Raw genomic sequence first — 23,300 nt, forward strand, 5'->3', positions numbered from 1 at the left:
AACTCAAACAACGCGCACACACAGGTACTAATACACGAGGATACATTTATTAATACATAGAATATGCATCTAAAACTAACAGATCTTATCGAGAGGGTTATCAGAATACAAAAGGTATATTCGGTCAGTTACAAAGAGTTACACATATCAAGAGGACATACGTTCAGTATATCATTCATTAAGACCGTTTCATAAATGAACTTGGTTATAACTTCTACATTAGATACTCAAAACAAGTACATAACTCTTAGGAATTAAATTGATATCAACTGGTTGGGATAACAATTGAATTCTCGAGCTGTAATGCATTGAAGTTGAATACTCATCCAATTTCTGCGGATTCAGATCTCCTGTGGGCACAAAGAAACAGTTGCAGGCTGTTGCTGTCCAATCCGCGCTCTCTGGCTGCGTGCCAGGCTGTGCTGTGCGGCTTGCGATGGTGCGCTGCTGATGCTCACTGTTGGCTTTAACTAGCAAAGTTTGTGCACAGGAGAAAAGATGACTGTGGGTCCCAGCAAGTCAGGAAGAGGACCGGTTCGTTCCTGATGAAGAGCTAGTTCTGAATAGTGATTCAGCTGTCCACAGTTCCGACCTGTTCACGAGGCCTGCTGCTGGTTACTCTCTGGCAACCTCCACTCTAGACTCTTGGAACAAAGGAAAGTTCTGGCACTCGGACACACTGGCCGTTCCGTGGTTGTCCGGGCTGAGTCTCAGGATGGTCAGGAGGCGCGCTGCGAGAATGTCCTGCCCTTGGGAGCCTTCTGCTCCTGGGCCGTCCTGCCCTGGAATTCTCCTTTGAATTCCCTTTAGAACAGTCCACAGAATTCTCCTGAATCCCTTCTGAATCTTACTGAATCTCCCTTTCTGAATCTCACAGGCTCTCTGTGTTGCCTGTTTTTACCTGGAGGAACTTCAGCTCATTGATTGGCTGAAAGTTCCATGGGCATCAGAGTCCCATGTGGGTTACTCGGCCCTACCAGTCCCTGATTGGTTGATCAAGGTGAGATATGAGTCACTTACTCCTGACACTTAGGAATGCAGTCCAGATGTCCAACTGGCACTCCCTAGACAGATAGGCACCAATGGATGACCATTGATCATGATAGCCAGGCTTAGCTAAGTGCATCCCCCTTTGGGAGCTTGTTTCTTATCAAAAGAAAACATCTTAAATCAGCCTGCATGAATAGTTTCTCTGTGGCTGCACCACAGAGATGAACAGAGAGATGAGGCCTAATTTGGGAAAGCTCAGAAACACTTAATTCTTTCTTATTAATAAGCCTCGCCGCTACAGTGTGATCCAGGCTCCTTTAACACAGCCCACATCTGCAAGACCTGTAGCGACCTTCAAGGGCTGTTAACAGAAGAGAGCAGGGAGCTTGCGCTCAGAAAGGCCCCATTTAGAACCAGTGAATGAACTTGAAGCCCATGTACTGTACCTCAAATTACCCCCCCCCCCCCCCCCTCCGGAAACGGCTCTCCATGTCACCTGTGACCAGGGCAGTCCATTCAAATAACTATAGATAAGCATTCAAACATGACCTCTGATCTCTCCCTTTCTCCCCACTGACTCCAGGGGCTCTTAAAGCAGCCTGTTATTAATAAGTTATTAATAAGTCCCTTCAGATCTTATTTCTGAGCTCCTTGAAGACGCCCCCTCTCTTCCTGAAACTTGGGAGGCCAGCTAGCTGTCATCCTGAGGTGTTCCCCAGGCTCATAGACCCCCCTGATGGTAATATTGTAACAGGTAAGAGTCTTTTGCCATGACTGGATGAAATTTGTGGGGTAGCTTGGTGATGGTTATAGTATTGCTGGGGTTTCTGGGTTCAACTCTTGGGAGCTATCTGTGTGGAGCTTGCATGTTCTCCTATGTTCAATTGGGTTTCCTCCCATAGTCCAAAGACATGCTGGGAGGTTAACTGGCTTCTGAGATAATTGTTCCTGGTGTTTGTGTTGTGTATGCCTTGCAATGGAGTGGTGAGAAATAATGGACTTATTACATTATAATTAATAATAATTGCTTACACTTATATAGCGCTTTTCTGGACACTCCACTCAAAGCACTTTGCAGGATATGGGGATCCCCTCCACCACCACCAATGTGCAGCATGCACCTGGACGATGCGACGGCAGCCATGGTGCGCCAGAACGCTCCCCACACACCAGCTATCAGTGGGAAGGAGAGAAGAGTAATGAAGCCAATTCATAGATGGGGCTTATTAGGAGGCCATGATTCGTAAGGGTCAATGGGAAACTTGGCCAGGACACTGGGGTAACACCCCTACTCTTTTCGAGAAACACTCTGGGATTTTTAATGACCACAGAGAGTCAGGAACTCCGTTTTACATCTCATCCGAAGCACGGCGCCTGTTTACAGTATAGTGTCCCCATCACTATACTGGGGCATTAGGACCCACATGGACCGCAGGGTGAGAGTGCCCCCTGCTTGCCCCACTAACACCTCTTCCAGCAGCAACCTTAGTTATTATTGTCAAGAATAAAACAATATATGAACATGAAAAGGTTGAATGTCTTAAATGCGTTTTTTATACTGATACAGAGCCGCGCACACACGTCATTACAAACGCACACACACACGGAGACATCCGCAAGCGCCTTGTGCACAAACATGGGTTCAAATAGGAACAAAAAACATCAGCCAGACAATTCGAGCATTCAAACCAAGATCCCAGTACGCACTCACGCTGGCAGCCTGTGCAGAAAAGCAGAAAGAACCACAAGTCTTCTCAGTTGGGAGGAAAAACACACTCTCTCTCTCACACACTCCTGATTACCTTAAATAGCTCATTCTTCATCTCTGGCTCCTACATACAGTATAGCAGCGCTCAGTTTGATTTGAATGAGGCTCAGCCCCCCACCTACACAGAAGACGCACACGGTTACAAACATACGCCTGAACAGAGTTTGACCCATGCAAACGAGCTTGATAAAGATAAGATTTTAAAAATATATCAGGATAAAAACACAAGACCGAAAGAAACACACAAGCCTTACCCGTTCACAACCGTGTACCCCCACCTCTCTCACACTCGGCACGACTGAGCTGATTTCCTTAAACAGCTTATCCTTCATCTCTGGTTCCTACATACAGTTTTGCAGGGCTCCGTCTCAGTTGAATACACCTTAAATGAAGATGAATTTTTTTTCTTTGCAAGAGGCCTAACATCTCTCTTCCGTTCTGGGCCGATTATATAAAATAGCTCAGTCTGAGAAACTGTTCACTGCCCCGACGGACAGGGAAGCCCGTTATCACTGGACATTCCCATACCTCCTGTGGGAAAGGGCAGCTGATCAAGCTTTGTGCACGCCAGATCGAGGCAATTTGTGCACGCCAGCCTGTCAGTGTGGGATACTCCCTTCAGACTAAAGAGACTCGGTTCCTCCAGCCTATCAGTGTGGGACACTCCCTTCAGACTAAAGAGACTCAGTTCCTCCAGTCTGTCAGTGTGAGACACTCCCTTCAGTCTAAAGAGACTCAGTTCCTCCAGTCTGTCAGTGTGAGACACTCCCTTCAGTCTAAAGAGACTCAGTTCCTCCAGTCTGTCAGTGTGGGACACCCCCTTCAGACTGAAGAGAAACAGCATTTCATTGTATAAACTTATTTTTTTTTTCTTCTCTTTTCAGCATGGAATAAACCTGTACTTGGTCATATACATATATCTCAGATAAAAAGATTGAACAAAATAACATCCCAGTGAAAACTATATGAAACAACAGCGTCCATTACAACCCATTACACGTGCAGGAGAAGTTAACACAGATTGCATTTTTAAAAACTTATTTTAAAATAAATGTAAAAACAGTAGGGTTTCTAGAGATATTTTATATTTAAGTCAGGAGTACAGCAGGCTGGTAGCGTGGTATATTTCCCTCTCCCGTACATGTTATTTTTCCCTGTTTCAAACTTTTTTTAAAAGTTTAAACACAACACAACATCGTCATTTCTAAAATTACTATTAGATTTATGACATAATCTCACTACCCGTCACTAAACCCGTCTGGCAGTATGAGCAGTGCGAAAGAGAGCTGGGAGAGAGTCAGCCTGTATTCATGAGTCAGTAACGGGTTTAATCTCCACACTGACAGCAGGCAGCAGCTCAAGGTCTTTATCTGAATCCCAGGTACAGAAGACAGGATAGATCTTCTCCCCCTGAGTGAAGACCATGTCAGTGAAAGTGTAGAGATGAGCTCTGGACTCCACTGTGTAAAAGGAGACTTTCCTTTCCTCAAAATCCACAAACACACCCAGCTTCCTGGGCCTCAGACTGAGGGGGAGGTGGGTCCGAGGGTCAGTGAGAGCAGATAAATCAAAAGGCTTAGAGTGCAAACTCCAGTATCTCAACATCCAGTAACCCTTCTCAGGGGAGAATCTGAAATCTCCTTTACTCCGTACAGACTCTCTGGTCACTCCTATTATCCAGTATCGATTCACCTCCACCTCCCAGTAGTGTCTCCCTGAGGTGAAGGCCTCCCTGCTCATGACACAGCGCCAGTAATCAAATCTGTAAGGATTGTGAGAGAGACTCTTCCTCTGTCCCCGTCTCACTCTCTTCTTATCCTCAGACAGGCTGAGCTCACAGTGAGCTGTATCAGGGTCCAGAGTCACAGCAGCTGGGGAATAAAACAGCAAACATCACAACAGGCTCCTGCCGATTACATTACAACTCAACTCAATTATACTGTGAAATGTCTTTGTCCCCCAAACACACCAAGAGAGAAAAACAAGTAAATTAATAATTACTTCTCTTCCCTTCATGTGAAATTACATATTTTGTAATTGTTTCACTAAGTATTACACGTGCAAGTGATGCTTAGGACAAGAGTGGAAACTACAGCCCTGAAGCCGATATGACAACGTCTTCTGCTGATATTTCACACTCATTCTGTGTAGAACAGGACAAAGTGTCATACACTGACTTATTCCACAGGAGAGTCTATCAGTCTGGAAACACAGACACCCTCCAGATCAGTGGTTCTCAAAATATGGTACACGTACCACAATTGGTATGCGGAGTGTCGCTAGGTGTTACACCATATGACCCTGGAACTTTGTTTTCCAACTGAAAAATTGGGACGGGTTTTCACATTTTAATAAAATTAGTTTGTGTCAAATACGGCCCCTATGTACTACGATACAGCACGCGTTAATACTTGATTGGACACAAGAGCTATTCTAAACCATTGTGTAGGAGTGCGTGCTACGAACGTAAGTGACCAATTGTATTTTAAAAAAGTTATCTCCAGCAAATAGGGAGGTAAGAGAATGTATGTGATTTTGGAACAATGCCAAACTTGTAAGCACAAGTGAGTGTGATAGATAACAGAACTGTTCTAAGTTAATTTGAGAAAAATACACAGAGCGTCTCTGTGTTTCGCTCCCATGCGCATGAAATAAGAACTTCTTTTAACTTCTGAGATGGATCCCTGAAACAGGGAAAAATGCAAGCTTGCAGATTGCTAAAGCAGGTAAGCCCCAAACTATTTTTGAAGAACCTTATTTACCGCTGGGAAAAGAGCTGACACGTATTGTCTGTGGAGAAAAAGCTGCTAAACAGCTCGACCTTCTGCCCCCTGCGAAAGACAATCACTCGTAGAATTATTGATATGGCGGATGATATCAAAACATGAGCAGATGCTTTTCACTGCAATATTTCAGCTTCTGAATGAAGTTATCGAAGAGAATGGCGTCAGTTGGATGAAATGCATCTGAGTTTGTATAGACGGTGATAGAGCGATGACAAGCCGACACAGCGGTGTAGTTAGAGATGTTGTTCTAGATATGAAGTGGACGCACTGCAGCCTTGGCCGTCAAGAAAATGTCTGTGGATTTAAAATCTGTTAGACTCTGTTGTGAATTGTATCAAGGCTCGAAAAATGACTTCACATCTGCTTTGCTCAACTAAATAGTCTCACCCCTCTCAATGAAATGGTGCTTTTTTATTCTTTATTTTTAATTGTTGTTGTTTCTGTTGTCATTTTGCAAAGAGCTTTGAGAAGCCACCTTTAAAGGCGCTATATCAAATAAACTTTATGATAATATTTATTATAAGTGTATGTGAGTGTGTGTGTGTGCACGTGCGCTCATGTTGGTCATTGAGATTTTCTGGGGTTCCTATGAGATGATGACTTGTAGGTGGTACTTGGATGCTTTGGTTTAATCAGGGGTGGTACTTGGTCCAAAAAGGTTGAGAACCACTGCTCTGGATCACTCCTGTTTGAAATGAGGTCTCCAATATCATAGGCGAACACCCCAATACACACTCACTCTGGTGGGACTAATGAAATAATATTGACACTCCAGTGTCATTCTTAGTGAAACATGCCACTGGGTTTCTTAATGACCAGGACCATGTGAGAACACCAGCTGAGAACACGTGTCTGAGCTGCTCTGAGGAAAACAGGCCACAGAGACACTGACTGATTTCATGTCATTGAAACACTGTCAGTAAAGAGAGATCAGAATTAATTACCCCCCTGTTCTGAGAGGAGGGCAATTCTCAGCTTAATACTCAACTGCCACTTCCTTTCACAGTGCTGGCATGAGTAACTGAAATTTACAGAACCTTATTAGCGCCACGGAGATAAGGTATTTATTGTGGTTAGATGAGATAGTATTGTGTTTGAATGCAGCAGTTAATTTGTGAACAATATTGTCTACTATTTTAATTTGGTATTATATATGCAATGATACTGTCCTGTGTAAAGAAGCATTGACTCTAACAACAGAAGAATATGGTCACACTCCTCTTTCTGGAAAAAAAAATAATCTTAAAGAGCATGTGTTCTGTCTTTTGTACACATGAAGTACAGCATTGTGTCAGTGAGTGTTCCTGGGTTAAATGTGTGTCGTTCTTACCATTTCTGTGACAAGTAGAATTGACACAGCTTTCCAAACATCTGTTACTCTTGATGTGAAACTGCAGAAACATGTCCTGTACAGGGTGTTTGCTCACTCTTTAAACACTGAACAGAATACATTTACGATGACTTATCCCTCCTATTGTCTTCCTGTCGCTGTTACTGTTGGTCCCATTAAACAGCAAGCCAGCAATAGACAAACTGTATAACTGGTTGTGTGTTGTCCTGGAATTCTTTTTCTTTGCCACGTCCTCTGCAGCCAGAGGGCGCTCCTTCTCTGTCCTGTCTCTCATTTCCGGTTCTCTGCTGTCCTTCCGGTGTTTCTCTCTCTCTGGGGCTATATATTTCTGGGTCTTTCATTCTGCCTTGGCTCAGCATTGACGTTCGGATGTCCTGAGAGCTGCATAGCACCAGTTCCCCCCACGTCCGCTACCTGAGGACATAGGTTTCTTTACCGCATTCCCTGAACAGCTGAGCCCGGGCTAACCTCCGTCTCGCTGCTACGCATAGGGTCTTTTCGCTCTCCTGTCATTCCAAGGTTCGTCCTTTCCGACATCTGTGACATTCTTTTTGTCTGTCATTCCCCTATCTCTTTACATTCATCTGCACAAAATGCGCAGAAATACTGTTTTTTCATCCTTCACATTACACCTCTCCTGCATTTTATTGTGTTATTCCCAATTCAAGTGTATTTGATGTCTACATACTGCGGTCTAAAAGCTTTTGAGGTTTTTCTGCTTGAAGATTTAACGGGTGACCAACGATAACCTAAGACATTCTTATTTTGATAGGAAATGAAGAACAACCAAAAGACACCCAAAAAAGTCTCCACAGCTGAAATGCTGTGTTTCTTCTCTTTTCAGCAGGAATAGACCTTTACTTATTCCTTTGCAGCCTACACATGCTGACACATCTCCTTACTTGAACTACTAAATGTGAATTTATTACCCTTGGCCTATAAATAGTTCCTCAATTAAAAAAAAACAAAAAGTTTGAGAACCACTGCCCTAGGAATAGTCCCTCAATTCAAATTAAATATCCCCAACTATTATAGTAGCGTTTTTTTCACACATACATTCTTAGACACACAGTCACTGTGTCACTCTTTGAAGATAAAGTCCTGTCTGACATGGAAACACAGGAGCTAAATTTACTCCTCCTGCCCTGTGAAGACAAACCCAAATCTGAGGTAAAAACCCCAGTCTTCACTGACAATATTGATTAATGAACGGATGTTGAAATTACTGATCTATTCTGAGTCAATCACACCACTGAGTCTCTTACTGAACCCACATCATTGTAGCCTTTCTCAGTAGAGCTCACAGTTCTCAGATGTATTCTCCAGCCCAGGAAACAGACTCCTTACTGACAGATGAACACCCCAACATCTCTTGGATTACGGACACTGGATAAGGATACATCGCGGATTGGCTTTATTACGGACTTTTGGAACTCGGATCAGATCAGGATTAAGGGAACGGATTACGGACTGTATTTGGAAGATAGTTGGAAGAAGAACCGCCTTGAAACTTAGGAAAGTAAAGTGTGGTGTGAGTACTACTTTCATTTCATTTACATAAAACTTTCCCCCGGAGACACCACATTACTAATGTTTATTTAGTGTTAGTTTGCAATGTTGTAGTTATGTATTAAGGACTGTTATAGTTCTGATTCTTGAAAAACTCAATAATTTAGACAATCTTAGAGTTAGTTATCTGCTTTTGTGTATGTCTTTTTTATGAATGCCAGAGGTACTCGAAGTGTTTAAAAAGAAAAGCGTTTTTTTTTTGTAAAAAAGTGAGTGCTGATTTTTATTTTATACAGGAAATGCATCCATGTTGAAACACTATTTAAATTCTATAAATAATTGAGAAATAATAAAGCAAGGAAAACATGATATATGTAAAAAATACAATTTGATCACATAATTTACTTCATTACCTCTGGTGGTTAAATGTTTTTTTCTGTTGTGTTTTTTTCTCTTGTACCTGTTTCTGATCCTCTGGTTGTAGTTGTATTTGTAAATTCTACCGTTTAATAAAAAAAAAACTTTTGCGAAAAAAAAGAAACAGAGGCGCTCATACTGGCTTCAGACTGTTCGCGCTCAGCTGTCCGTCTCTCTGATAGGAGACACCAGCTGTCAATCAGTGAGCTCTGACCACTGAGAGACGGGGGGCGGGGCTTATACATGTTCATTGTGAATGGGGGTTTTGATCAATTCAATTCAAGAAGCCTTATTCGCATGACCAATGAACACTGACTTAATACTCTCCTGATATTTAATACTTAAATACATACTTAATAAATAATCTCCTTCTATTGTCTGCTGGTCAGTCCAGTGAAGATCAAAGAGATTCTTCTCAGTTCTTATTTTTTTACTCCTGGAGAATAGAAAGGCTGTAAAAAAGAGCCTATCCAGTATAAATAGTAGACATATATTGGGCATGGCCTGGAACAATAGGTATCTACATGTGCTATAATTTGAATAATCATTTTTGAAGAAATGAAATGTGTTTTTTTGGGGTGGCGGATATTTCAACATCCTGACTGTATCATGATTTTAAACACAAAAAGCAACAACATGAGCTGTTTAGCAATAACGTTTATCTGCCTGATAATGTTTATTATTCCCTCAGCCTGAACGTACTCTGTATAGAAGCCAATCCTGTCTGTACTGTGTTTGTATGAACATCCTAATAACACAGTCAGAGGAAAGAGGGAAACAGACGAAGAAAAGGTGATTTTATAAATATAAACTCTTATATGTTTCTTCTTGCTGACCCATCAGCCTGGTTGACATGTGAAGAGAAGCTGCCATTTCGCAGACAAGAAAGAGGCCTACAGGCCCCAGAGGAGCCCCTGTTCCAGAGTCACACTGCTGCCTCTCGCAAGAGGCTGTATGTTTGTGAAGCTGCAGGGGAAGAGTACTGTCATTATACCATCTTTTAACAGTCCTTCTTCTCAGGATTTAAATGGCTTGTTATTATGAGACTGGCTCTGCATCTGATTCATTCCTCCTGGTATTCCACAGTTATTCCCAAATCCAGGATCACTGGTTCTGCCACATTCAGTCTGTAGACCCTCATTCAGGAGTAAGCAGAGACCAGAGCACATGGCCTTCAGGGAAAATTAGTTTCCTACACTGTCAGTCCCTCCAGGAGAGACTCATACTGGCCAATAGACTGAAACACAGGATGGAAATAGAAATTCCCACCATGAAACTTTGATTGATCTTCACAGCCCACTGAGATTATATGTAGGATGATACAGAAACATGAAATTGAAATACATCTCCTTCTGTATACAAACCAGGAATGACTTCCTCACACTAAAGAGACCTTCTGGAATCAAAAACTCAATAACCACAGACACTAGAGCTTAAAACAGCATCTCTGTCATCAAGAAGAGACAGACTTACCTGCAGCACTGCACAACCACTGCCATTCTGAAACACAGAGATACAGACACTGTGAATCACAGTCACACACTGGAACACAGAGATACAGACACTGTGAATCACACTCACACTCTGGTAATAAAATGTCAGTACAATCAGTGTTGTCAGTCAGCAGATTTTCACAGAGTGTACGTACGTGATTTAGGGATAGGGGCTCGCTTCACAGGATCTGCAGATAGAGAGCAGATTTGTACTGTATTAATACCTACAGAGACCAGTACCACTGACTGAGTGACTTGTACCCACAGTGACCAGTATCACTGACTGAGATACATAGATGTTCTGCTCACTGGTCACACTGCCTGATCTCTGGACATCAGCTGGACAGTGAGAGGTGTCAATGACCCTATGATGTTGATGTTTCTTTATTAGCCCAATACAATTTCTTGCATTAGGAATTCATCTTTTCGCATACCCCAGCTTTACTCCATGGAGACACAGTCACACAGACAGGGAGAGAAGCTTGGGGTCAGAGCGCAGGGTCTGCCATTGTACGGCGCCCCTGGAGCAGTTAGGGTTAAGGGCCTTGCTCAGGGGCCCAACGGAGTAGGATTTCTCTGCCGGCCGCAGGATTTGAACCGGCAACCATTCCAGTCATAGGCGCAGATCCTTAGCCACAGAGCCACCGCTCCGCCCAAGCTACTTGGATCCTGTCCAAGCTACTGGCCAGCAGACTGAGGACCGCCCTGCCCCACATCATCAAATGCGACCAGACGTGTGGGGTGGAACAGAGATCTGTCAGCTGGAACCTCCAGCTCATGAAGCATGACATATCCATGTACAGATGCAGCCATTCAAAGTGCACGGTACAGACACGTACCGGAGGTAATTGGCTACGGCGTTGTGCACCGTGACGCGCGATGACGCAAAATACCGCGGTACGTGATTGGTTGACCGACAGGGGCACTCGTGGTCCGTTGGTCTGTCGTAGAAAGACTTACTGTAAACGTCTTTACTGTGCCCGTTGTAGATATTGAATTTTACCACTGAGGGGAAATCTTAGTAGCTGAGCATAAAAAGAATAGGAGCATACTGTAACGCGTGTGAAGGCCATAAACGATATTAATTTTGGAACATAAACATACAGTATATAGCTGGTCTTGGTACTTTAAAGAAAAAAATACACACCAGTATTCCATTTCTCCCTAAACATTGTAAGCTTCGAAGTCTTTAACGTGATACCGGAGTCAACAAGCATACTTTTAGAATTTGATTAAAAGGGAATATAATATGGAATCGCGTATCTCAAGAATTTAATAACGGTATGATTATATCCGTGTACTGCAACAGGGCTGTGTAGGGCTGTTTTGCCTACCTGTTCATGCGAGCTGTCCTGTAGCCTACTGGTCTAGGTGTGTGACTACCAACTGAGAGGTTGTGTGTTTGAATCCAACTGGTGCTGGACTTTTCATTTTTATTTATTTATTTTTTAATCACGTAACATAAACATATTTCCGTATGCAAACTGTACTGTATACAGTATGTATATGTATATTTAATGTCTTAACTGTGCCCGTTTAATTGAATTAAAAAAAAAATATTTAACACGAACATTAAGCTGTTTACATCTTCCGCCTGAAAACGGAACATGTTTATTTCTTTTGCACATTTATTTGAACATTTCCATCGATTGTACAAGCACTTGGAAACTGTCCAATCCCTAGTTCATCAGGCATTTTACCGGTCTGGCGCCGGTCTGTGTCTTCCAGGATATAATGCCAGCGAACTCTTGTTTTTATGTCCACTATAACAGACAATCTCCTTTGCTTTTAACCAAGCGTTTAATAATTTCCTAAAATGAAAATGATTTACTTTATTTCCCTCACGGGATCAATAAAAGTATCTATCATCTGTCTAAACTATGGGACAGAATTCTGGGGTCTCCCCATACCAGAGATTATGGTAGGGCTTCAGAATGGTGATTGGCTGACACCATCTGACACCCCTCTGATTGGAGAAAAAAGACGTGCTGGTTTGCTATACATACTGTACCAGGAAGAGGATTTCTTTCTATTCAAAACGTGTATTTTAAAAGTTTAAGAAGTTAAAACCTTACAGCGTACACAGATTTCTAAACTGATCAGGATCGTTATCTTTGTCTTATGCATAATAATGTTCACCGCTCTGTCCAGCAAATTAATAATAAACTTTATTTTATATAGCGTTTTAAACGAATAAGTAATTAGATTGCTCATAAACCTAATCACTTGCTTTTTCTTTTTATTTAGGCTCAGATTTCAACTATAGATCGTATTATTAATAACCATAATAACAACCAACCAACAAAAACAACCATATAAACATAATACCAACCAAAAACATAGATAACAACCACAATACAAAATCAAATAATCAAACCATTTTACTCTCGCAAAGTCCTCCAATTATCATAATCCCGCCCCTTATGCAAAACCAAACCTTCCTCCCATCCCAGTTTATCCTGTTTATCGTAAACAAAATCCACCTCAATTTTCAACATAAAGCATTACACAAAATCAATACCTCAACACTCCATACTCAATAACAATAATTCACAAACAGCCAGAACATGTAACTACACATTCCCAAACAGACCTAATTTCCATAGCCCCGCCCCTTATGCAAAACCAACATCCCTCCCCTGTTCTCTCTCTCCCCTGGCGGTTGTAATTGTTTTTATTTTCAAATAAATTTTAGCAAAGTCATGTATTTTAAAAATCTTAAGATTTTTATATTTATGTCTTTATTTAGTGGTTTCATTAGTGACAATGGCTAAACTTTCCTGGAAAAATGTCTTTTATGTAAACCATGTTTGCTATTAATTCATTCAGGGTTAAAATATGTTCATTGTCTTCAAATGAAAGAAGGGTTCCTTTCGCCGTAGTCGGGAGCCTAGCCTTTAACTAGTAAGTACTGTACTTACTGGGTTTTTGAGGGGGGGGAGATGTCTTTCGCTGGAAATCTCGCCTCCTACTTTGAAAATACCCGTGAAACCGGTTCAATTCGTCACAGCCAGCACTCCTGCAGAGAGGGGGGTTGTACTTGCAGTGTATACAGTACACGCGTTATGCTCTTCGTTAATGTCTGTGAAGTTTTATTTAATCTCTGAGCCATACTGATTCTTCTGGAAGCCAGTTTCCGCCAGGGAGTAAAAAAAAAACACACTATGGTATTCTCTCCAATGCAGTGCAGTTAAAAACATACCTCTGATGCTGCTCCTAAATGAATATCGTTTATGACCATCAGAAGCTTTATGCTCCTTTTCTTTTTTCCAGTGGATTGAACAGGGAGAGGCATTTCATGATGTACTTTTCACTGATGAAACAACAGTGGCTCTGGAACAGTTTTCAACCAAGTCGTTTTATAAAAAGGGGAGATATGTACACGTTACTGAAGCTAAAAGTTTAGCCTTTGTCACTAATGTAACCACTAAATAAAGACATATAGAAATCCCTACGTTACAGACTGTATATGGCTGGTATTGGTAGTTTAAAGAAAAAATACACACCAGTATTCCACTTTCTCCCTAAACATTTTAAGCATCAGAGTCTTACATGTGGTTATTTCGGAAACGTTTGTACGTGCTCCTTCTGACCATGTTACTGTTTACTGTTACTGACCATATTAAGTTTAAGTGCCTGTGGGCACTTTTCCTGTCCGTGGGGGGTGGACCGTCTTTCATTAGAAGGTTAGTCTGTTCTACTCTGAGAATGTAGAGGGGGTGGAAAGTGCCCGCAGTCATTTAATTAGTATTAAAATTCACACTGATTCCCTTGCGAAGATACGGACATAGGAATATTCGTGCGTGGTCAAAAAATGGCATAAAAACGACAAAGTGAAGGCTGTGAAAACATTCACAATGTACTTTATACACAAAGCAAATATACCCCCCCCCCTCTCAATTCAATTCAAGCTGCTTTATTAGCATGACAGATGGGTACAATCAGTGTTGGGTATTTACTTTGCTTTGAGATGCCACTTTTAAAGGTGATATATAAAATCAAGGCTTTAACTTGCTTTAACTCCGCAAGTCTGAGTTCTTGTGTCTGTCCTATCCGAACCCGAAAGTATTACAGTATGTATCTTTATAGCAGGTGGTGTACAGCTTTTTAGTATAGATTACACTTTTCTAAAATGTATTTAAAAAATAAAAACAATTACAATCTAATCTTTCCACGTTTGATCCCAAAATAAATCTAAACAGGGAGAAAGCTATGCTGAAAGTTTATTAAGATACTTAGAAGACAAAGATATCAATTTATGTTGCATTTGTCTGATTGTGAATCAAAAAACACATATATTTAAACCCGCATTTGCGATTTAAATCAAAACGTTATTTAAATCAATATAAATGTTTATATTGTAACGCCTAGGTGACTATTCATTGTTATTAAAATGACTTAAATTCGATCATGTTGTGATATTTAGAAATATAAATGTGTTTGGTGCGAGTGAGGTTTTATTTAATCTCTGACTCAGTGATGGCCTGGCATGGTGAGGTGCGCTGGCAGCTATGTGGTGTTACGCAGTGGTGGCCTGACACGGTGAGGTGCCCTGCCAGCTGTATGATGCAGTGGTGGCCTAGCACGGTGAGGTGCGCTGGCAGCTGTGTGATGCAGTGGTGGTCGGGTATGTAGAGGTGCACTGGCAGCTGTGTGTTGTGACGCAGTGGTGGCCTGGCACGGTGAGGTGCGCTGGCAGCTGTGTGATGCAGTGGTGGCCTGGCACGGTGAGGTGCGCTGACAGCTGTGTGGTGTGGCGCAGTTGTGGCCTGGCACGGTGAAGTGCGCTGGCAGCTGTGTGATGCAGTGGTGGCCGGGCACGGTGAGGTGCGCTGGCAGGTGGGTGATGCAGTGGTGGCCTGGCACCGTGAGGTGCGTTGGCAGCTGTGTGGTGTGACGCAGTGGTGGCCTGGCACGATGAAGTGCGCTGGCAGCTGTGTGGTGTGACGCAGTGGTGGCCTGGCACGGTGAGGTGCGCTGGCATATAATGAATATATTCATGTGCATCCAACACACAGTTCAACGCTAGCAACTACACAAAATCTAAAATATGAGCTCTACTTGCCACTTACAATACCAACAGTACCAGTTAACTTTAGTAGTGACATTTTCATGGATCTTTTTAACAATAAAATTTACAACATCAGACTTCAGACACAATTAAACAGGCCTCAAAAAAGTCTGGTACAAACATTTTCAGCATGGTGAAACATGGTAAACATTTCCACCACTGCGTCACACCACACAGCTGCCAGCGCACCTCACCGTGCCAGGCCACCACTGCATCACCCAGCTGCCAGCGCACCTCACCGTGCCAGGCCACCACTGCATCACACAGCTGCCAGCGCACCTCACCGTGCCAGGCCACCACTGCATCACCCAGCTGCCAGCGCACCTCACCGTGCCAGGCCACCACTGCATCACACAGCTGCCAGCGCACCTCACGGTGCCAGGCCACCACTGCGTCACAACACACAGCTGCCAGTGCACCTCTACATACCCGACCACCACTGCATCACACAGCTACCAGCGCACCTCACCGTGCCAGGCCACCACTGCGTCACATAGCTGCAAGCGCACCTCACCGTGCCAGGCCACCACTGCATCATGCAGCTGCCAGGGCACCTCACCGTGTCAGGCCACCACTGCGTCACACATATTTCAGTGCCATATATTTCATGGATATTATGGAATATAATGGATGGATATCTTAGTTATCTTTCTAGTTCACAGGTTTGCATGCATAATTTAATTTTGAAAGCCACTGAGACATCAGGTACTACTGTTGTATTTATGAAAAAGAAACAAAACAAAAAACATACTAACAACTGTGCCATCCTACTCCTTAGTTAATACATTTTATTATTCATAAACAGTTAACATTGTTAGCAAAATATTTTGAATTATATGTAACCCTATTTTTTCTTTAGTTTTGTATTTAACTTATTATATGATAGTCAGACTTAATGTATATTTGAACAATGAAAATATATTTTTACAAGATTTTACATTAAGCACTTAAAATTAATATGGTTAATAATAGTAAACTGTAACATGCTGTAACAAGATCGGTTAAACTGCGAAGAAAATGCTTTCAGAGAAAATGTTTCAGGTGTGAAGAACATAGATCTCCAATGCAATTTCAACCAAACCTGTTCCCACACACCCTGCCCCCACTACCATTAGAATATACACAAACATTTTAGCGTTTCATTCTGAGCAGAAGACCCTCACACCTGAAGAGTGCTGGCTGTGACGAATTAAACCGGTTTTACAGGTTTCAATCACAGACCATGTGACATGGGACTCAGTAAACTAACACACAGCGCCACCAGATTTGATAATACCTAACCAAAATCCACAATATGGAAACAGAACCTGTGTAATTGTTGATAGATGATGTACTCGTAACATTTTTTCAAGACGAACTACAACATTTAAAAAATGACTTGTATGTACTTGATATCTCTAATCAATCCACGGGTCCCAGCACAAAACGAAACTAAAACGCATACCGTTTCGCGCTTCTTATTAGTTGCTCAAAAGTAATTTGACCGTATGAAATGCATAATATAAACCTAGAAACATATACGTGAGCAGTACTTAAGCACTGTAGTATCGGTGTTAAGACATACCTCTCAAATACTGTAAATCAAGTTAAAAATATCTCAAGACCGATTCTGGTCATAATGAAACCATGTTTCGTGTATGTTTTCTTTAAAGTACCGAGACCAGCCATATACTGTATGTTTATGTTCCAAAATTAATATCGTTTATGGCCTTCACACGCGTTACAGTATGCTCCTATTTTTTTATGCTCAGCTACTAAGATTTCCCTTCAGTGGTAAAATTAGATATGAATATTCAATACTTAAAGGGCACAGTTAAGACATTAAATATACATATACATACTGTATACAGTACAGTTTGCATACGGTAATATGTTTATGTTACGCGATTAAAAAATAAATAAATAAAAATGAAAAGTCCAGCACCAGCTGGATTCAAACACACAATCTGCCAGTTGGTAGTCACACACCTAGACCAGTAGGCTACAAGACAGCTCGCATGAACAAGCAGGCGAAACAGCCCTACACAGCCCTGCCGCAGTACACGGATATAATCATACCGTTATTAAATTCTTGAGATACGCGATTCCATATTATATTCCCTTTTAATCAAATTCTAAAAGTATGCTTGTTGACTCCGGTATCACGTTAGTTAAAGACTTCGAAGCTTACAATGTTTAGGGAGAAATGGAATACTGGTGTGTATTTTTTTCTTTAAAGTGCCGATTCCTGGAACACCCCTCTGAAGTGGTTCCATAAGAAAAGAAAGCGTTGATAAATACAAATGTCTTTTAATACACTCTTTGCTGTGCTCTTGAGGATCCTTGTGATATTTTAAGCTCTAGTTGAATGATAGGTGTCGCATTTTAAATCATTTTCGTAGTTAGAAATTATGAAACTCCCTGTTAAAAGCAAGGAAGTTTTTATGCCCGTTGAAGTAAAACAAAATGCCTGACAAAGTATGGCTTGGACAGATTCCAAGTGCTTGTACAAATGTGCTAAAGAAATTATACTTTGAGTATACAGCTTGTCCAAAGTCATCCATTATTAATACTATTAGTAATATCTTCAGTAAAGGCTTTGATGCATAAATATTTCTGATAAAGGTAGGTTGTGTACTTTTGTCCAACTGAGCAGTCTTGCTTTCATAAAATATACCAACATTTTAATGACTGATGATTAACATGTTGTAATACACAGTTCAAAATTAAAGGCTCAAATGCTGTGCATGAGAGGTTAAGCTCCCCCTGGCGGTTTTACAAGGCGACGCCGGATAGTTAGTCACGTGACACACGTGAACCGCGTGATACCCCGGTGGGCGTGTCACGGTATGCCGCGAAATACCTCACCCATTTTGAATGGCTGCATCTGTAGGATGAAGCTATTTAAAGAGGTAGCCAGGTGGGGTTTCTACACGGCAAAAGTGCACTGGACAGGACAGAGGGCTCTGTACAGGGGCTGAAGAAAACCCAGAAAAACCTGTTCGTTAGTGCTCCTCTTCAGAAATGGACAATTGCAGTTTCAGAGCCAGGGCTGCATCCAGTGGTAACACCCAGGAGGCTTGGAGGGGCTCTTATTGTTTGAACCAGCCTCACTGACCACTTCAGGGGGGAGCTGTTGTGAAAACATACTCACAGTGTAAAAGCTCTGCTCTGGACCCGGGCTCTGGAGTCAGCAGACTGTAGACTTCAGTCACTGGGGAGACACACAGAGAAATGTCTCATCAGGGCTGCAGTAACAGAGTAACAGGAATAACAGTTGTTCTGATTCACTTGGGCTGTAGATTCTATTGTAACAGGACTGATCTACTGTACTGGGATTGTAGCTCCTTTTGTAACAGGATTGATCTACTGTGCTGGAACTATAGCTGTTATTGTAAGAGGTCTGTTGTACCGTACTGAGACTGCAGCCCCTATTGTAACAGGACTGTTCTACTATACTGGGACTGTAGCTCATATTAAAACATTCCTGTCAAACTATATACAGCACAATATAACAATACAGTTACTGTCATAAAGATTTGTGAGACTAAAACTTTTAAGATATTTTACTGAGAATTTGAATCATTGACAGATAAGCTGCACTGATAAATTCAGTCACTGCACAGAAAATCCAGTAACAATATAAGAGAAAAACAGGAAATATATAAGATATTCAGAAAGACATCAGTGTGGTTCTCCACTAACCTGTCGTGGAAATCTTTATTGATTCCTTCTTGCAGATGTCCTCCAGTCGCTCTTTCAGTGCAGAGACAGCTCTCCTCACTGGCTCAGGAGAGAAGTGTGGACTGACAAGGATACTGGGTGAGTCTCCAGCTCCACGAGGGACACAGACAGACTGGAAATTCTGCAGCAGGGAAGAGGGAGGAGTTTCCAGTCAAACACAACACACATTCCTGGGGAAAAGCCAGGAGCAGCTCTGTGTGAGAGACACCCTTCCGTACTGCAGAGTCACAGAGCAGTGATTGTACCTGGAGGAAATGGATGTGATCCTCTGTGTGTGAGAGCTGGTTCAGCTCAGCGTCTCTCCTCTTCAGCTCAGTGATCTCCTTCTCCAGTCGCTCTAGAAGTCCTTCAGCCTGACTCACGGCAGCCCTCTCTTGAGCTCTGATCAACTCTGTGACCTCAGAGCGTGTTCTCTCAATGGAGCGGATCAGCTCAGTAAAGATCCTGTCAGTGTCCTGTACTGCTGTGTGTGCAGAGCTCTGAGGGAGGAGTCACACAGTGGATTATTACACAGGAAAACACTCAAACTACATTATTCTGTACGCTGTGTTTTCTAAGGGTACTGTCCAATATCCAGCTGTGGAAATGTGTGCCAGTGTGTCCACTGCTCTGGTCAATACCTACTCTGAGTGACTCTACACCCTGTCTCAGCTCCTGCAGCTCCTTCTCTCTCTCCTGGATTCTCTGCTGGGTTTGTGTCTGTGTCACCCCCAGCTGCTTCTGTGGAGAAACAGAGACACTCAGGACATTTCTGCTGTAAAAGAATCACATCACAGAGACACCCCTTAGAGTCACCCTGGAAAATTCACACTCTGTATCCCTGATGTCTTATCCACATGAGATGTGTTTCTTGGTCCTATCTGACAAGCTCCTTTTTCATGTCTAATCTACACCGGCAGCGTGTGCAGCGCAGCAGAGCACGAGCCATCACCTCCTGCTCGAGTTTTACACCTCACACCTGGGTCTGCACATCTGTATGTGAAGTGAAATATAAAAACACAGAAATTATATCTGAAACACAATCTGGAGCATTCAGTTTTCTTTCTAACAGCTCAATATTATGTCCTGACTGCTCTCTGCACCTCAAAACAGGATTTCAGCAGTGCTGATGAGCCCAGTAGCTGCTAGTTTCAGGATGGCCCAGGGCCAAAAGGTATACCGTGTCCCGTGTTGAAGATATAAAGTCCAGCTTTGAATTGTTTCTGCCAAAGGCTATTGTAAGGACAGTCCTAGATATGACAAACCTGGAGGGGAGACATGTGCATAGCGATAGCTGGAGGGAGGTGGTCTGGTAATCTCAACCATACATGGGTCTGTTGATTCTCTCTGGCATTTACAGATCAAGGAATGAGGCCACCACCAGCTTATAGCATGCCGAGTCTGGTCGGGCCATTTTTCGGGCTACTATGTCAATCCTTTCATATTCTCTCAAGAGCCATTCGCTTTGACAAGCGGGACACAAGACCTGCTCGACGTCAACGAGACGAACTCGCTGCACTGGAGATGTCTGGGACAAGTGGGTTGAGCGCCTGCCACTCATTTACAGTCGTGGCCCGGAAGTCACTGTGGATAAGCGCCTGGTCCCCCTCCGAGGTCGCAGTTGTCAGGACTGCCAGTCATCAGAGATCAACCCACAAACCACAAACCAGTTCCAGCAGCGGACTAATTATAACAAGCACCCCCACCGCACGTGTTAAACCATCACCAACCGCTGTACCGTTCTGCACTCAGCTCTATTTAAACCCTCTAAACTGGCTACTTGCTGCTCGCTATTGACTTCTCTCCTAGAGAGCTCCTACCTCGCTCCTTTTTTGGAAACCTCTTGTACGACTACTTTCGGCTTTTTGAACTTACCTTTGCTCTTGACCACGAACTCGCCTGTCGATTCAGATTGGACACCTGTGTTGTTTATGCCTCTACTCTCTCTCTCGTCTGCATAGGATCCTACTACTTCATCACGTGGACTCGTTACAGCTGTCCTTCCCAACAATACATGTCGAGTAAACCAGGCAAATGTGGCATAAAGATCTGGGCAGCTCTACCTCCCCAGCAGCTGCCCCCCGACAAAAGAACAGACAAAAGGAAGAGGTGCCAGCTCTGTGCCCCAAGGGGTGTAAAACCCAGCATCGTACACGACAAATATAGGCACACGCCATCATTACCCGCTGCATTCATGTGCGTGAACACACAATCACACACAAATGTCACTGTTCATTTTATCTAAAAAGCTTGTTGAATTTGTGATGTTTGCAAAATAAAGGGTCATTTGAACACAATTTGTGACTCTGTCTTTTCTTTGCAGATAACATCATATGGTCAGTTTTGACTGGAAACATAACAGAAACATAACATATGTGGCACCTTGCAAAATTTGAAATGGTTTCAAAACTAGTATCTTGGCTAAACCTTGACATAATCTAGTCTTTGATAATCACTCAACATGTTTTCCTCAGGTCTTTACTGTAGTCAAAAAAACACATAAATTGTGCTTATTTTACTCAAAAATGAGTAGCATAACTTCAGGTAAATTAGGTCTATATACCATAAGTTCCAAAAAGAAGTGCAGAACTTGTGATAATGACTAGGAATGAAGTTGTAACTTAATAAATATTTATAATTACTTAATAAACAATAAAATTGGAAACCCATTTTTGGGTGTGAACATCACCAATAGAAAGCTGTCTTTTACATGGGCTGAAGGGGTGTTAGGGTGGTAAGGAAGCACCAATGACATGCACTTGTGAGGCCAGGAGTTCCTAATCGACTTAATGCTACTTTAACGCTCTGTAACTTTGACTACTGTAATGCTCCGCTCGGTAGGGTATCTAAACCCAGACTGAACAAATTTCAGCATGTCCAGAATTTGGCAGCCAGAGTCTTCACCAGGTCTAGTGCAAGTGATCCCATTACTCCTGTCCTGGAGTCCCTGCACTGGCTTCCTATCAGGTTTCGTGTCGACTTCAAAGTCCTCATGCTCCCCTAAAAGTCTCTGCATGGCTTGACACCTCAGTACCTGCCAGAGTTACTATCATCCTACTCCCCACCTCACAACCTTCACTCTTCTAATTCTGGTCTCCTGTCTGTCCCCCAGACCAGCACTCTGGGTGACAGGGCTTCTCCTGCTGCAGCCCAGAGCTCTGGAATTCTATCCCTATGGATATCATAGAGTCACCTTCCCTGAGCTCTTTCAAATCCAGACTCACAGTCTACTATTCATTAAGAGCTTTAATTTAACTGGGTCTGTTTCTGCCCCTTTGCTTTTCTGCCGTTTTTCCAAACCCCATTCTACTATCTCTTCATAGCATGCATTTTTCTGCACAGTGCTTTGAGAAGCCATTTTAAAGGTACCACATAAAAATAAAGTTTTTTTTTATATTAATAATCCTATTGTGGTGAAATTAAAGAAGGACTTCATTAGCGAGGGTGCAGTCTGTTCTAGAGGTGTTGAGTGTGCTGTGCATTAATGAGGGTGCAGTATGTTCTAGAGGTGTTGAGTGTGCTGTGCATTAATGAGGGTGCAGTCTGTTCTAGAGGTGTTCAGTGTGCTGTGTAGTTGTACAGGTTCATCGGTGCTACGTGAGGACAGTAAAGAGAGAAACAGTGAAGGTGAGGAGGAGGAGGAGATAATGAAGAACAGACAGAAGAACAGGAGACACAACCTGTGTGGATCACAGCTGAGTACATAAGCTGGACTCAGCAGTGGAGAGATACAGCATTGCAGATACAGTAAATACAGTCCAGAGATCAGTTAGAGCCCCAAATATCCTAAATATCCATTTTACATCTTGTACTAGACACTAAATGCAGACTCAAAGTCCTCACCTGTTTCTCAGTCCTTCCTGCTGCAGCTGAGGCAGTATCATGGCCTCTGTGGTCATCCATTGCACAGAGATAACAAACACACTTCTCATCAGTACGGCAATAGACCTCACACAGTTTGTGATGAGTGGAGCAGATCTTCTCCTGCAGTTGTCCTGTGGCATCAGTCAGCTTGTGTCTCTTCAATGGAACAGGTTCATAGTGAGGCTGGAGGTGAGTCTGACAGTAAGAGGCCAGACACACCAGACAGGATTTCACAGCTCCCCTCTTTCTCCCAGTGCAGACATCACATAGCACGTCTCCAGGGCCAGCAGGACTGTTAGCAGGGCACCTCACCGTGTCAGGCCACCACTGCGTCACACATATTTCAGTG

General features: G+C 42.7%; 1 protein-coding gene and 1 pseudogene across 1 annotated transcript in view; one reads left to right on the forward strand and one right to left on the reverse strand.

Annotated features, from left to right (window-relative positions):
- Window positions 1–20: 20 nt before the first annotated feature.
- LOC148665818 (uncharacterized) overlaps window positions 21–23,300 on the reverse strand; it is a 30,904-nt gene continuing 7,624 nt past the window's right edge. Inside the window, exons 6-13 of the mRNA XM_088630962.1 lie at window positions 22,931–23,243; window positions 19,733–19,828; window positions 19,354–19,587; window positions 19,070–19,229; window positions 18,519–18,578; window positions 10,470–10,502; window positions 10,295–10,321; window positions 21–4,629 (exon numbers count right to left, since the gene is read on the reverse strand). Coding sequence (XP_088487088.1) covers window positions 4,067–4,629; window positions 10,295–10,321; window positions 10,470–10,502; window positions 18,519–18,578; window positions 19,070–19,229; window positions 19,354–19,587; window positions 19,733–19,828; window positions 22,931–23,243 — 1,486 coding nt within the window. The 3' untranslated portion in view covers window positions 21–4,066. The remainder of the gene's footprint in view (window positions 4,630–10,294; window positions 10,322–10,469; window positions 10,503–18,518; window positions 18,579–19,069; window positions 19,230–19,353; window positions 19,588–19,732; window positions 19,829–22,930; window positions 23,244–23,300) is intronic.
- LOC148665819 (uncharacterized) lies at window positions 19,950–21,384 on the forward strand (annotated as a pseudogene).

This window comes from Lepisosteus platostomus, chromosome 5 (genome assembly GCF_059453375.1).
Source record: "Lepisosteus platostomus isolate fLepPlt1 chromosome 5, fLepPlt1.hap1, whole genome shotgun sequence".
In the NCBI taxonomy this organism is placed as follows: Eukaryota; Metazoa; Chordata; class Actinopteri; order Semionotiformes; family Lepisosteidae; genus Lepisosteus; species Lepisosteus platostomus.